The 16,654-nt window shown below is 38.5% G+C and overlaps 1 protein-coding gene across 3 annotated transcripts in view; it reads right to left on the bottom strand.

Annotated features, from left to right (window-relative positions):
• The window catches only part of LOC308649911 (regulating synaptic membrane exocytosis protein 1-like), a gene marked incomplete at its 3' end in the record, with an annotated part of 191,887 nt that extends 177,084 nt beyond the window's left edge, over positions 1–14,803 (bottom strand). For all 3 annotated transcript variants that reach the window (XM_081295805.1, XM_081295806.1, XM_081295807.1), the window contains exon 1: positions 14,396–14,803. In XM_081295805.1, coding sequence (XP_081151931.1) covers positions 14,396–14,559 — 164 coding nt within the window. In that variant the 5' untranslated portion in view covers positions 14,560–14,803. The remainder of the gene's footprint in view (positions 1–14,395) is intronic.
• Positions 14,804–16,654: the final 1,851 nt, after the last annotated feature.

The raw sequence follows: 16,654 nt of genomic DNA, 5'->3' as shown, positions 1-16,654 counted from the left end.
AAAATAAGGCATTCCCATAAAAAGAATTTGGATATTCTCAGTTGGAGGTATCCCTTCATGTTATAAAATCAAGATAAAATATTCTTTTCCACTGAATATAGATCATATGAATTAAGTATGTTAATTCTCATGCTTTCATCCAAGATCATAAACTGAAGAGGTAAACCAAAATGTTTCCTTTAGTAGAACAACAAATGTAACGAATTAAATCTGTAAGCATAATGTAGGGTAAATCTATTCCAATATGCTGCTAAAATAAGGTTTATTACCACAGTTCGACAGAAAGCACCTGACTTCTTCTGCGTGTTCCCAAAGCTCAGGTAACTGCATTGTACTAAAATCGGTACAATGAATAAGAGTATTCTGGCTTAGCACAATGTAGGAACTGAGCTCCAATTGTGATTCAAAATTCTTTTATATAGTATCAACACAGCAAGTACCGTACTTTTGAGCTGAAACAGGGCTCACACAGCGTAGAGGCACCTCTTTTTATACTCAGAGAGATGTGAATACTGGGTGCATGGTACTATTTAAATTCAAACTATTGAAAAATATTCATTATTATAGCCAAAATCTGTTAATGCTGCCTAAGAATGAGAAGCAGTGTCATGTACATTATATAGTTATTGTTACCTCCTTCACTTTTCCCACCCATTTTACAGAAAAGACAGATAAGACAAAGGGGAGGAGTTAAATGACTTCAATCAAGATCAACAATAAGTGGTAGAGTCCTGGATTCAGACCCAGACCTGCTTGATTCTGAAATCTACACTTAGGTATTCCCCTCCCTGCATCCCCAAGTAATTACTACTACTATTAGTAAGATTTTACATTAGGAAAACATTTTTATCATCTGCCTTATAGCATCTGGTTGTAATAGTAGTCAAGTTTGTTCATTTCCCAGTTCCGGGGAACATTTATTGCACATGCTGTGTAACCTGGAGCTCTATTTTCTATTTGTATGATCAGTCATACAAATAGTTTTCTAAAGTGAATGTACCATATTACATTCCCACTTTGCATAAGAATTCTAACTGCTCATCATCTTCACCAGCATTTAATGTTTCCAATGGTTTTCATTTTGGATATCCTACTGGGTGCTCCCTATCCTCCTTTCACTTAGTGAAACAGTGCTTTGCTGGTTATTCATTTAACTCTCGTCATTTCTTCCTTAATGTCTTCAAACAGGATCATTGTCCTCTTTCAACTTCTGAAAATCGATTTTCCTTAAGGCTTATTTCTATGTCTTTCCCTTCTCCAAATTAAATCCCTTCTTCTCACCTACAGGTGCATAGCCTTGAACAAGTGATTCATAAATTAATATTTCCCCTCCATTTTCTCTAGTTCCTAACCCATACCCCCTTGAGTAGGCTCTCCCTTCTATCCCTCTGGATACTTCCAAAAGCTGGTGGTACCTGTCAGAAGTCAACCCAAAATCAATTAATGAAAACAAAAACAAAACCCTGTGACTTCTGCTTCAGAAGTCTCTATGAAATCCTAATAGTTCCCCATCAACACTCAAGTCCTTATTTCTTTTTTTTTTAAAGAGAGAGTGAGAGAGGAGAGAGGGGGAGAGAGAGAGAGAGAGAGAGAGAGAGAGAGAGAGAGAGAGAGAGAGAGAGAATTTTTTTAATATTTATTTTTTAGTTCTCGGCGGACACAACATCTTTGCTGGTATGTGGTGCTAAGGATCGAACCCGGGCCGCACGCATGCCAGGCGAGCGCGCTACCGCTTGAGCCACATCCCCAGCCCCAAGTCCTTATTTCTAACACCTCTCACCTGGCCTCTGCAATAGCCGCCCAGTTAATTCATAAACATACAGGTCCACAACTTCCACCCAATCTGTTCTTGATATTGCATCAGAGTGATCTTTTTAAAATACTAATAGGATTATGTCATACATCTCCTCAAAAGCTTTTGAGTCTTTGGATAACAATGCAACTGTATAGCATGACCTAGAAGACCCCACATTCCCTGGCTACTGCCTACCTCTCTAAAATTCTCTCAACTTCAAGTAGCCTGGCTTTCTCCTAACTGCTCTCTTCCACAACACTGGCTTCCATCCAGATCTTCAGACTCTCCCATCTTCCTCCCATCAGCAGCCTGGAAGGCACTTTCTGCCTAGCAGGTATTTTATTCCTGATATTCTACTTAACCTCTACTCATCCTCAGATCCTAGCCCAGTCCTCACTATCATTTCCATAGGAACTGCTCCTAGACAATCTGTTCTTGGTCCGAATTCTGGTTTTATATTATATAATCAAAATATCAAATGTTTTCCTGTCCTGCATTCATTATAGATTTTAACTTCACATACATGCCTTTTTAAATAACATATTCTCATCCTACAAAAGGCAAAGAGCAGATGGTTCTACTCTGACACGATGCCTAACATGCTATAAGTGTTCAGTCCATTTTTGTTTCAAGAACAAATGAGTGGGGAATCATTCATTTTCTTTGATCCTCTAATAGGCCTCTCTTTTAAAACATGAAAAAGGGTATTGGCTAGTCAGTGAATCATCTGGCCTTAGATAGTGTTCTTTGCTAGTTAAATTAACCATCCCCCAGGGTCGAACTTTCTTCCAGAATTACACTAGGACAAGGGCTGTGAGTACAAAGGGTAGTTCGAGGCGTCTCTATATCATGAAAATTCTGCAAATTACGTAAAATTACCCTCCCCACAAAAATACCTTATAGTAAGAACTTTTTTAAGTCTTTAGGTATGTGGGTATGGAAGATCATGGGCAGTGCACAGGTAAGATGGGATATATGTGAAACACAGTTGAGTAAGTTCAGGTATATAGATGTGAGTAATCATTCTCTTCCATGCCAATGAATTTTTCCTTTAACTACTCATCAACAGTCTAGTTAGACTTTCAAATCAGGAAGAACCAAGCAAAGCACTTCTTCCTACAATGAACAAAACCAACTGACTTTTCTAAGTAAAAAAGCAAAACGTTATTTTCATATATACATAATTCAAAAGCATAGTAGGAAAAGCTTTTTGGAATCATAAATAAATTACTGTATATTGAAAACGTATCTTTCAGAGAAGTATTAAAAATTAAAAATAAAATTATCACAATTAAGCAATATTGATACAGTTTAAATATAACTGCAACAAATATCATTGCACAGGAGACCTTTAAAATATTTCTTAATCCTTGGCAATGATCCACCTGTTTTGAATAATACTCAATATAACCAAATTCAAAATCAACAAAGTAATTAGAAGTTCCCTTGTAGTTTTCTTTAATGGAATAAAGAGCAAGTAAATAAAAGAAGAATTGAAAAAAATGAATTGTTCAAAATTATTGGTAGTTAAAATGGAACCATGTGGAGAGAGAGGGACAGTGGGAAAAAAAAAAAAAAAAAAAACACTGGTTAAGGACATAGAAGACCTGCAGGGAGTCTTATCTTCAGCTCTCTCACTAATTAATAATGAAATCCTCAAAGAGGCAAGAGACCTCAGTTTTCTCTTCTTGAAGTTGGAATGAATCTTCAATTGTTAATAGGTTATTATTTTGATTGCCAAATCTTACCAACTGATGGCCTAGAGCACTATATTCAGGAAGGTTCTGAGGTAACCAATACTCATTAGCAATGCAGCTCTTGGTGTAGAAATGTGAGTATTTGCTCACTCTGGACTAGACAGTCACCAAGTGCCTATCCCAATCTCAACAGAGTCCAGTTTCTGGAATGCAAAGATCAGCAGTTTTGTTTGCAGGGTATGCAGACTATGCAATTTAGTTCAACAAGCACCTACTGAGATCCTACTATATATTGGCCACAGGCCAAGGCAATGGAAATACAAAGATGATTAATATTAGACACCTGCTTTCAGGAAGTTCAAGTCTAGAGGGTGGTTTAACTGAAGTGTACTTTGTAACTAAAAATATAATCAATACAATCAATACTTTATGGTCATGAGCATCTGATTTAATTCTAAATATAAAATCTGAAAACATATGCTTAAACAATTACTGGAATTAGTGATGTTTTAATTAAGATATTGCCATTCAGTATATCTTTCTAGAGGATTTCATTTTTAAAAATACTGTTTACATCCTCCTACACTGATATTCAAATACCTTAAGAAAGCTGTCTTTCAAAAAGCCATGAATGATAAATCAAGAACACAACAGACCATCAGAAAATTATACTTTTATTTTACCTTGTAATGTCCAATATCCAATATTTAGTTCCTCATAAATTCTGGTCAAATCGTTTCTTTCAATAGCCAAAAGCAATCAGCTCATTCTTTGCTTTCAGAATTTGCTGACTGAATTCCCTGGTTAGAAAAACCATCCTACACCATCCTCCCACTCATATCCTTAGCAGCCTTAGGTGACTCCTCCAGTTCATGTCTTTTGAATATATTCATTCATTCATATACGGTTTCAAAAACTGGGCACCTGTTATATCCCAGGCACTGTGCATATATGATGAATACAACAAAGAATAATTCTACTCACAGGAGTTTATGCTGTGCTGAGAGAGGAAGGCTGAGTGAAAAGTGTTGTGAAAAAATGCACACAAAGGAGAAAAACAAAAATCATTCTGGGAAGTCTGGAGAGATGTGCCAGTTGAGGTATCACTTGAGATCATTTGAAAGGCTAGGTCAAAATTAGATAGAAAAGTAAATTTCCAACAAAGAGAAAACCATGAATAGAGTGATAAAGGTGTGAGGAAGCACTGACACCCAGAGAACTAGCTCAGTAAGTCTTGTCAGGAAGGGATGCATGGACCAGAGAAAGGATAGTATAAACAGAATACTGATCATGAAGTTGAACCTTTACTTTGGAAGAGGGTATTTCACCAAGGAGGTGTAATCCATAAACAGAAAATAAAGAGAAAGCATTGTGTATAGACAAAATCTCAAGAAACTTATGATGGGCCATAGTAAGTATGAAGCACTTACAGGATATCCAGGTTGAGATTTTTAACAGGGGTTACAATACACTCGGAATTTGCCAAAAATTCTAATGATTTGGAAGTCACTGACATGGTTGAAACCACTGTTTCAGATCTATTGGGACCTGCCATTAAAATGAGAGGTGTAGAGGGCTGAGTAGAACCTGTGAGAAGGCCAACATTTGAGAGTCAAGAGGAGACAAAAATAGGGAGCTCTAGAAAAACTAAAGGCAAATTGGAAGTACATGGAATTATGCAAAGAAGGGCAAGAGGGAGCTTCAAAATTACCTCCAGCCCCTATTATAGCCACCACTCGATTTGTACTGTTTTATATTACTATTTAGTATTTTCCCAAAATAAACCTTATATTTTTTAAAATTTGCACTACTTACTAGGAAAAAAATGTGTTTCTTGTGGTCTGTAATTGTGAGGGTTCTTTTGCTTGGTTGGTTGGTTGGTTAGTTTTTGGTTATTGTGTGTGTGTGTCAGGCAGTGGGGATGGGAGTGTCCTATAGCATTTTAACATACTGCCCTCATGGAAGGACTAGCCACCTGACTGAGTACCCATCAATCACAGTTGTATTAAATAATGACTGCTGTAACTTAGACCTTTGGAACTCCAAATACCAAGGAATCTCTTTCTAATACCTATATCTGGAACAATACTTAGACTATAGAATCTTTTTCAGAATAGCATCAAGTTTTTTTTTTTTGTCAGGTTGCTATATATCAGGTGACTAGATTTGGCCTAGGGTATATAGATATCTATAAATTGAAATATCTTTCCTCATTATAAGAATATTTTACTGTACTTAAAATGTTTCAATTACATTTTCATAAAAATTTTCATCATGATCATATCAAATCAGAATCTATTTATAAATTTTGCTTTTACCAAAATCTTAATATCCAAAATAAAAAAGACCACTCATTTCAATATCCTTTTATTTCAAATATCAGAATAGAAAATATATTCTTTTTTTTAGAAAAGAAGACTTAAGCTCCAATATATTAAAATACAGAGATAACTAAGAAAGATAAGTCTGCTAAGCTGCATGAAATATAAAAGGAAAAGCCATTTGGTTACTTTACTTTTCTTTCCATCTCTTTTCTACGAATACACTAAGCAATCTTTCTGATCTGAAGAGAACTTCTCAATGTGAATATATACCACCATACATTTAAATAAATCTAATACATTGATTTATACATTCCTTGGATACTTCAAAATTCAATCTGCCTAATTTTTCCAAAATGTAAACCAAATAAATTTGAAAAAAAAAAAAAAACAGCCAGACACTCTTAAAAAGTTTATCATTACATTAGTTAAAAGCTGTGTTTAAATAACAAGAATCATAATGTGGCACACAGCCCTGGAGCACAACTAACTTCCAACTTGAAAATAACTTGCTATTCTTAAGATTAAGAATGCTCTTCAAGGGCTGGGGTCGTATCTCAGTGGTAGAGCGCTTGCCTAGCATGTGTGAGACACTGGGTTCGATCCCCAGCACCATATAAAAATAAATAAATAAAATAAAGGTATTAAAAAAAAGAAAAAGAGCTAACAATTGCTGGAATGACTTTAAAAAAAGAATGCTCTTCAAATATCAATCAATAGTGCTGTAAGTACATAAATGTAAGTTGAGAAACAATCAAATAGACTTTTTAAAATCTAGCAAAAGCATCAAGCACATTTCATCAGTAACTACTAGTTTATTAGTTCCCACTTGTGAGTATATACATTATGCAGGAGAGACCACTAAAAGAAACTAACCAGTGTAAGACATTTATATGACAGTAAAGATATTTTGTTTTTCAATTCACATATCTTTCCTATGTAAATATAATGACATCTTCCAGACAATACTTACTTAATTTAATGATGGGTAATACAAAAAAAAATTATACTAAATAATGTGTAAATCACTAGCAAGGTATTATCCTCTATAATACATTAAAAAAAAACATCTGTTTCATCATTACGCTTCTTGAAAATAGCTAATATTCTAATTAAATGCATTAATTACTTACAAATTGCATGAAATTATTTTCTATAACATTACCTTATCTCACTATCTAAACTGCAGAGAAATTATCAAAATGTTACATTCTAAAATCTATTCAATTAATTCAATTAATTCACACATATTAAAGACAGCCCCTTTTAATTGTAGGTTATACTTTTGGAAGGCTCAATATAGAATTTTCAAAACTATTATTTGAAAAATATTTTAAAATTTAAATTCAGTTCTGCCATAAAAATTAGCACCCACGGATATTCATAGAAGATAACACCTCTTTCTCAGCAAAAGCATACTATTTACCAAAAAATGATTTTCAAGATTCTATATCTACAACTTTCTTGCACTACTTATTGAGAAGATAGATTTTAACATTGTCAATCAATTAATTTTCTGGGGTTTTAAATGAATAATTTGGGGCAGGAGAAGAAAGACCTATGAAGAGGAAGGCAATATAATTTGTCATCCAGGCTAAAACTTAAAACTGAGAGAAAAAAATACCATCCATAGTAAGGCAGGAAATTGGTATAAACAAATGAGGACAAATGTAACACACAAGTCATTCTTCTTTTCAACAACTCCAGTATTTTTTTAAATAAGCATTCATATGCACAGGAAGTTTCACAAGATAGCAACATAACTAGGAAAATCCCAAGCCAATTCTTCAGTTAGTTTCCCTTTTGTCATCTACAGAAAATTGACCTACCTTAAATTAAGTGTACATCAACCCAATATAAGAGTATAAGAAGATACATAGAGAAAACCTAAGGTATTCAGTACAGAAACTTAAAACATTCTTAAACACATTTAATTTGTTACATCATTCAACAGTAAACTAACATGAAAGAGAAACTATTGCTTGGCACATGCATGGTCCCATATTCAGCTAAGTCTGAAAATTAGTAATTTATTGAATCCAGTAAAACTAAAGTCATCTGACTTTTTTTGTCCCCCTAGTAAAAGGTGAGGAAATTACCTTAAGTTGATTTCTTCTCTCATTTTCGAATTAGGGTTTTCTTTTAGCTACTTGAAACTTTATCATTTCACATTACTTTTTGTGCTAAAATCATTTATGAGCTATTTAATGAGGCAGAAAAAAATACAAAGAGGGTAAGAATAACTTTAGATCATGCCCTGCAATTATTTTATTTTATCTTTCATTCTTTATCATATTCTTAAACAGATACTTGCAACCACCGCACAACATTGCTTTCATGATAAAGTGGATGCTCCTTCTCCAAGAGTTCATTTCCACAAGCCCCACAGTGCTTCAAACACTAAAGGAAATAAATAAACATTTTGGGATTCTTCTATAGTTTTAAAGAGTAAACATAATAATGGTATTTTCTGGGGTACAATAATTTGAAGTTTAAAGATGTATCCACTTTACCATATTCAAGCTTTATAATTTAGAAAGGCAGGCATTATAAATTCCACTTCACACACAAAGAAATTGATGCTTGGATGGGTTCACTTGATAATGTTCATTCCTATGAAAAGTGATAATGTTAAGATCAAATTCAAATCTGGTTTCTATCTAATTGCCCAGTACTTACATCCCTTTCTGACATGGCATTTTAAAATGGTAGAACTAAGCCAATAGCAGGCTGTGGGCAGTGGACCTTCTCTTTATTGTACCCAAACAGCCCAACACTTGACCCAGTTTTGATACCTGAAATTCTAACACCTGATCTTACTGTTGAATTAAATACCATATCATACTTTGTTAGAACTAGTCTACATTATAAATAAAGTTCAGAATAATAGCTCTGAGAAGAGAGATCCTTATAGTAGATAAAAGTGGAAAATGTCAAGGTAAGAGGGAACTCTGGGAACATAAGAGCAAGTAGATCAGGAAAGCCCAAGGCACATATAGGGTTGGAGACTCAACTGTGGCCAGATCCCAAGAGCCCAGATGGGGCACTCTGAAGAGCAGGGAAAATCATAGTATCCACAGGAAGTTCTTATCTTGCTTCTTTAAAGCTTTGTTCTCTGGACTCCAGGATATCATGAGCAAAGGGTCAGGAAGGTACCTATCTAGTTCTGGGGATTTCACTAACATTAGAAAGCTAATAAATATTGACAGGTTGGATTTCTCATCAAGAAGACAAAGTGTAAAACTTTGTAAAGAGTCCAGCCAAATGCCTGATGTTGAAATTCTAGAATGTAAATAGTCAATCTTAGTCTCCTACCCCCAAAGATGAGGGAAACTAAGCACAATATCCACATCACTGTGTACATTTTTAAAATACTTATAAAAATAAAGATATGGAATCAGTGTGTATGGGTTTGGAGTTCTATTACTCTAGTTGCCATGTGCCTCAGGCGAATTTATGTTAAGGCTTAGCACCAGCTTTAAATTATATCACAGGACCAAATGCAAAAAGTTTTTTTAAAAAAATAGAAAATGATCCATGAAGATAAATGGAAAGCAACACAATGGATTTATAACCCATGGCACCTCATCCTCATCCATACACTTATTATAGATGTAGGAGAAGAATAACATGGTTCAGGAAGTCACATTTGATATATTTCTGTGAAGCTAATTACATAGGTCTACACAAATCATTTTTCTTATTTAACTAGTGAGCAACTAACATACCCAAGATGTTGTGTCTCTATTATTCAAGTTGGCAGAGCACAAATAGCTCACACTGGTTTGCATAGTATACTGCTAATTTAGCAATCTAATTACTTAAATAGTAACTTAAGTCTCTTAAATTACTCTTATTCTCCATTTTTGTCTCTTGTTCTCTTTGATAACTCCTCATATCTTTCATTTCTGAGGCTTCCCTTTTCTACATTTTCTTTAGCCTTTGGGAATTCAGCAATGGGCATGGACATCTGCTGAGAAAGGTTTTTGTTCAAGGTGGAAAGTGCCAGTAGAGTTCAGCATTCAACTTCCTAAAGTTTAACCCCATCAACTGATCATGTGAAGAAGCTGAAACTCCAAGTGAAAGTGTTTTCTCCCCCAGTACTTCCTTCTTAACACATCATCTTGGATTAGTTATAAACCTGCTCCTCTTCTACCCACCCCTCTTCACTACTTGCCTTTTCCCTTTTTCTTCTCACCCATCCCTGCCATGAAAATGTGATTGAATATGTCTGAATATGTGATATGAAATTTGCCAATGAATGTATGATACCTGTATGCATGGGGACTTTATCACCAAACTTTCTAGTCACCCTAGTCTATTTCTCATTCTTTCCTCAATTGCTAATTAAGTTCTCTCCAAATGACCTTAAAAATACATTTCAGGACACAATGTTATGCTATCTCCTCTCCATGAAGGAGGAAGCTTTAATAAATGAGAGGGAGATGTTCAAAGTCAATATTCTTAATAAATCAACTCACACCATGGGTTGCAGGATTTGTAAGAAAAATAGAACCTTATATAATTCCAATAATTGTCTTACTCATGTTTACATAGTAAGTAGAATAACTAGAACCCCAAAATGCAAGGTGCCAAAATTAATGGTATTCTGAGTACACCAAGATTCTTTTTATTATCTTCAAACTGGAGAAAATCCCCTCTCTTTCCACCCATAGGAATGTTCTAATAACAAGTGTAAGTGAAGCTCCAGCCTGCCCCCACTTTGATCAGCAGCTTATCTTCTGAATCAGCTTAATCTTTCATCAAACCACTTCTCTGAAACTGAGGAAAGACCAGAAGCTCATTTTTAAAAGATATATAAAAAGAGTCCTCTTTATAGATAGATAGTGTAGTATATGGGAAAACATTTAGTCTTGGACTAAAAGGTCTGGTTTTTAGTCTGGTGTGCATTGGTGTGCAAATTAGTTTAGGATAGAGTAAAGATTTGAGAATTCTAATACCTGACTACTTTTTGCACAAGTTATTGTGAGAATACAAATATTTACACACATATTAACTGAGCATAGTTCACCTATTTGGCATCAGGTTAAATGACAATTTAGAGTAATGATGGTAAATAATGTTAGCTATTATTATGAAGTGTTCCAATGTGGTTTTCAATTTTCATTTTCAAACCATCCCGTTAATTCTATGCTTCTATTATTCTCTTGCTATTCTGCAGCTCCTTTATGTTTGAAGTTATTATTAAAAAGGAATAAGATTTTATATCTAATAAGGTATTCTCTGATTTAGGTACCAGATAGTGCAGTTTTCAGTCCATGTATTGTACTGGCTCATGATGTCTACTGAGAGTTACTTGAAGAAGAATTCATTGAAGAAGTTAGGTTTCAAAAAGTCCCCAGGATGGATGGACACACACACACACACACACACACACACACACGCATACATGCCTACTACAATTAAGAAAACACCTCCAATTAACAGATAATTAATCAATCATTAACTATAATTTACAGGAGTCAGTCACTTCCAGTTTTATGGAAAAATTAGTGCACTTTGCCAAAAATCTATTTTTATGGTAAATACTTTTGATTTCTTATAAAATTTCTCTAAAATCTTGAGGTGAAAGTAGCTTGGGTTTTCTCTTTATGCAGATTTAATGACATTATCAAAACTGAATTCAAGTAGTAATTTATAATCAAGACTAATGAAACTATACAAATATATTTTAATTGATATTTTGCAATGTTGTTTTGGCATGGTTACCCACCCATTTTCTCATTCTATTAAAGACTATTTTTATATCTAGTGGAGAGATAGTAGGCATTCACAGTGGGTAGCTCAAAGTGATCATTCTAGTAATCCCAAAGTGAATTTTAAGCCTAATTGTTCTGTTACCAGAACTTTAGCTTTGTAGAATCTCTGAAAAGTCTCAGATGTGTGATATGATGGACCACATATTACCACAAAAACTTTTTTTCTGATTTAACAAATATTTCAAACTCCTGCGAAAAGCATCCCCTTTCCCAATCTATTTTAATGCAAAGTTTAGGAAAGGTCACCACCTAGGACTAGGTGCCTGCCATTAAGTCCCCATTCATACATGTCATCTGAATAGCTTCATGATCTCCAATTTTTAAGACATAAAGTGTCCCCTAGGGGAAGAAAAAAAAGTACAGCACTGTTCCACTAATTACAAACATAACAGCAAGCTAGGATTCCCAAACCCTCCCCAATCCACCACTGCACAACAGGCCAAGGCATTAACAGGGGAGGCTGATTGATAAAGTTAACGCAGAGGTCCAGGATTACAGAGGGCTGTTGTATAACAGCATCACATACTGTGATATCATGTGAATCCATGCAATAAAGGAACACTATTTGCAAGCAAGTGGAAAACAGTCACAGGAAAAGCAGTGAAAAAGATGTGTTAAACATAAGCAGTTGAACAGGGTTCCTGATTTTTATCTGGCCACATAAACCCAAACAATCTTAAAATTGTTGTCCTTAGGCAGTAAGCAGATTTGGGATTTTGTCTTAAAGCTCATCCACTTCCACTTAAAACCCATTGCTCTCCACCATGCTTGAAACAGCCAATGAAGAGGCGTGATGGCCACTACTTGCACTGTGCCTTCTCTTTCCTATCTGGACTCTGTCAAGCAGCAGCCCATATTTTCACTAGCTGCTGGAGGCCTCCATCCACTTGCTATCTGCAGCAAACACCAAAAGGACAGCAGCAAACCTGTAAATCCTAACCAAGAGAATAGGTGTCTGGAACAGGTGGCAGGGGCTGCAACTGTGAAGACAGACAGACTGACAACCAAACAGACAGACAGCAGCACCATCAGACACCATCCATTACTTCTAGCCTCAGAAGAGGGGAAGCCTGCAGCACCAGGGATATCATTCTTCCACTAGGGACAGGCAGCAGATTAATGAGGGTTCTGCCTCCCTCAAGCCAGCAGGCTTAAAGTATTTGTTTTTTGGATGAGAAGGAGCAGAGAATTCAGAAACCTGCTGCTCTTTATAGAATAGGCCAGCTCCGGCCTTCTGAGTTAACAGCTTTTTTTCCTGAGTCTATAATGAAAGGGCAGGAATGACTGGATTTCTACTATTTTGCTGTGGCCTGACTCCCACATCTCTCCTTCAATATATCCCTCCCCACTCGAGGTGGCAGTTGCACTGGCTGGGGACCCATCCATCTGTGAATGCAGCCTCCCTCCATTCCTTTCCTTTGAGGCATTACTGCACAGAGGGGAAGCAGCATCCTTGGCAGCATCTTCTCTTTAAGAGACAATCCTAGGAGCTGGAAGAGAGGCCAAGCTGGGTGTACTCTGTGCCTGGGTGACACCCCTGCTCCCTACCTACCCTTCTTTACAATCAGCCAACTCCAGATGCAACAGGTTCCCTTTGGTTCTTCATGTCAAATTGCCTGCCCCCAGATACATCTTTTAGCTAAGCAGAGGACACCAAAAAAAAAAAAAAAAAAAACAGTCCCAGTCAGGGTCTCTAAATTCCCCTAGCCCTGAACGTAAAACTTTCCTGAATGCATGCAGACTTCCCAAGGGAAGGCAGCATTAAGTCCCTTTCAGCTCCACTCTAGGGGTGATGCTAAGGAGCCAGGAAAGCCCAATCTCTATGCCAGTACCTTGTAAGCAGCCTTGTCTGAGGCCAGCAGCAGCAGACAGTGTCACACACTCCTGCACCACTAGAAACCTCCCCAGGAAAATGGGGCACCAGGCAGAGATCCCCTGAAGGGTTCACAGGTTCTAAAGAAGGCAGGATATGTACAAATATTCAATCCCTTATTGGGCTGCTTCCTTCAGGAATTGATCAGGCTCCAGAGGTCTCTTGGAAACCAGTAATGGGGAATCTCTATTTTATTCAGGCCAGAGTCCCTGTCAGCTTCTGGCATTATTGAAAACTTTGTGTTGCCAATGGCAATATATATAGGTAAGAAAATTTGTCTTCACACAGGTAGTCTGTGTAGAATGAATAAAAGGTTAAAGAGAAGCTGGGGAGCAGGTTACCAAAGATGGCAACTGCCCAAAACAAGACCCAACCTTGATCTGTGAAATGAATGAGTAGCAAAATGAACACTAAAAATAAGCATTTTTATTATATAAATACCTGCACCCTTTTCTGGGGTAACTCTGACCTGCTAAACAACTCCAAAAGAGAAGAGGAGCTGTCCTCAGCACCTCAGCACCTCTTCATCCCACCCCACCCCCTTCCTTCTTCATCCTCTGGCCCCTAACCTGCTCCCAATCCAGGGCCCTTCCACTTAGGTGGGACCAGTTCCTTTCAGCTTCTGCATATCCCACTACCAAGGTGGCCCCTGTTCACCCAATCTTCCTGGGCACCAGTCCCAAGCCATCCTCTCCCAGCTCCTAGGTTCCTGCCTTAGTCGCTTTCTCCCCTTCCTCAGGTCCCCCTAACCTCTTCCCTGGTCAAGCCAGGGCCCCTGGCCTCAAGACTGACACCTCCGCCCAGCACCCAGCACCCTCGCCCGCCCCTCCCCCACACTCAGTCTAGAGGACTGGGTGAGTGAGTGGTGAATGGACGGATGGAGGCACAGAGGCACGGAGGGATGGATGGCGCGGCTGGGGGTGGCTTACTTGAGCATGGCTTCTTCTTTTTCCTCCTCTTCCTTCTGCCGGTCCATCACTGCCATGATAATGTTCCTCTCTTCCTCGGTCAGGTGGCTCAGGTCGGGCAGCTCTTGCATGGGGGGAGGCACCGTGGGTGGGCGAGGACCGCGGGGCCCCACGGTCGAGGACATTTTCGTGGCCTGCCCGCCCCCTCCGCTCGCTCTCTCGCTCTCACCTTTCGGATTCACGCCCAGCAGCTGCGCCCCTGCTTTCCCCTCACAGCGGAACCCTCCCGGCGGCGGCAGCAGGAGGAGGAGCAGCGGCAGTGGCAGCAGCAGAGCCGGGGAGAGCGAGAACCCAGTCTTTCATGGTTGTTTGCATCCACCCAGCCCCGGATGCTGCCTTTGTTTTGGTCGCCCTGGCGAGGCTAGGGGCCGCCCGGCCGCCTCCCGCAGCCCAACCTCGGCCGGCGGGGGCGGGCAGGCGGAGGCGCGGCGGGCGCGGCGAGGGGGCGAGGGCTCCGCCAGGCTACGCCGATCCGGGCGTCTCCGGCTGGGCTCGCGGGGCGGGGGCGGGGCTGGGGCTGGGACGGCCGCCGCCGAGGCTGCTCTCAGGCTCGACTGCCTCCAGTTTGGGGCTGCGGGAGGGAGAGGGAGTTTGGGTGTCAGTTAGGCGGAGTCTCGGAGGCTTTGCTCCCGGGTGATGCCGCTGCTCTCGCAGACATAGCTGCCAGCCACTCAGTCCCGGTGCCGCTCCGCCCACCGGCACCCACCCGCCCTCTCCCCAGGTCAGAGCCACGCGTGCCCCAGCAGCTCCCCCCACGCTCGCCAACGTGCACACCACCTCGCTCTATCCCCAGGTACCCCTCACCCATGAGTCATCATCCCTTGTCTTTCATCCTCCCCAGCCCTATTTTTTCCATGGGTTGCATTAATCATCATCATCCTCGCTACCATCTTCATCATAGAGCATTAATATTATTTGAGCACCCCCAGTGTTCCGAATCGCAGAATGGAACACCCTCTGGACGCATTTTTTTTTCTCTTCCTTCCACCATATCTCTCTCATTTACTAGTCAGGTGTTTACAGCCACAGCAACGTGATTTTCTAGATAATTTTGGTACATACACACACACATACACCTCCAACAGCCTGGGTTTTATGAGTTTATTGCACTTTAGGATGCAGTGTCTTTCTTAACCCATTCTCGCTAGGACTCTTTTGCACTGTATCCTAATTTCACCTGAAGTTGCCCCACAACATCATAACTCTAATATCCCATCTGGTGCTCAGGTTAGCCCCATCACAACGCATAACTGCTACTTCTTTGATGCTTGTACATGGATTATCTACTCTAATTCCTTTAATGATGCTCACTATCATCTCGTACTCACTTCTGAGCCTCAGTAGGTCCTTCTCAAGAAACAATGATCCCAGATAAGAAAAACACCCAACCGTATTCTTTTGTATTTAAGAAGCTTCTGTTCAATGCCTGGCACAGTGATAGGCATTATAAGGTATGAGGTCTTTTTGCTTTGATAAAGGCAAAATGAATAGGCAACCCTTTCAAAATAGGTAATGTTATCATCTTTGAAACGTGGAGACTGAATTTTGTTAATATAATTATAAAAAGTCAATGAGAAAGGTTCAAATTCAACAATTTTCTTGTGAGGATCTCTTAGCAATGGTGATGAGAGAACTGAAATGTTTCTCTCCCAGGAATTCTCTTTATAGTTCCAGAAGGGAGTTAGTAGCCCTAGTTTCTTGTTGTTGTTTTCTGAGGCAAATAACTTTGTTAAAAAATGATGATAATAATGAGAAATTTATGAATAAAATCTTCAAGTTTAAGGAACTCAAAAGTTTAGTTGAACTTCCTTTAAATGCAGGAGTTTCTTTGATATAGACACATCTATCTTAATACTGTTGGTAATGGAAAGCTTATTACCTCTTAATTTCATTCCGTTTCTAAATCCCTCTTCTAACTGAAACTCTTCCTCTTTTAGAAACAATAATCAATTCATCTTCATTCTTCTCCAGAGTAAACTTTACAACTTTATCCAGCTGGTTAAATGTATAATGCATTTCAAGGACTGGTCATTCTTGTCTGGTTCTGGGCACTTCCAAATTTTTTCTCTAGCCTTACAAAACAGGCATCAAAAATCCACAGAACCAAGAAAAATGCTTGATTTTTAGTAAGTGCTCATCATTATTTTTATTTAAAAAACTTAATATTAGCCTAACTTTTTGGTGGTCATGTCACTTATGAAAATGTCATAGAAATAAACA

The sequence above is a fragment of the Spermophilus citellus genome, assembly GCF_964194105.1.
Source record: "Spermophilus citellus genome assembly, chromosome: 5".
Classification (NCBI taxonomy): Eukaryota; Metazoa; Chordata; class Mammalia; order Rodentia; family Sciuridae; genus Spermophilus; species Spermophilus citellus.
Note: the sequence above shows the minus strand (reverse complement) of the source record. Positions and strands in the feature narration are given on the sequence as shown.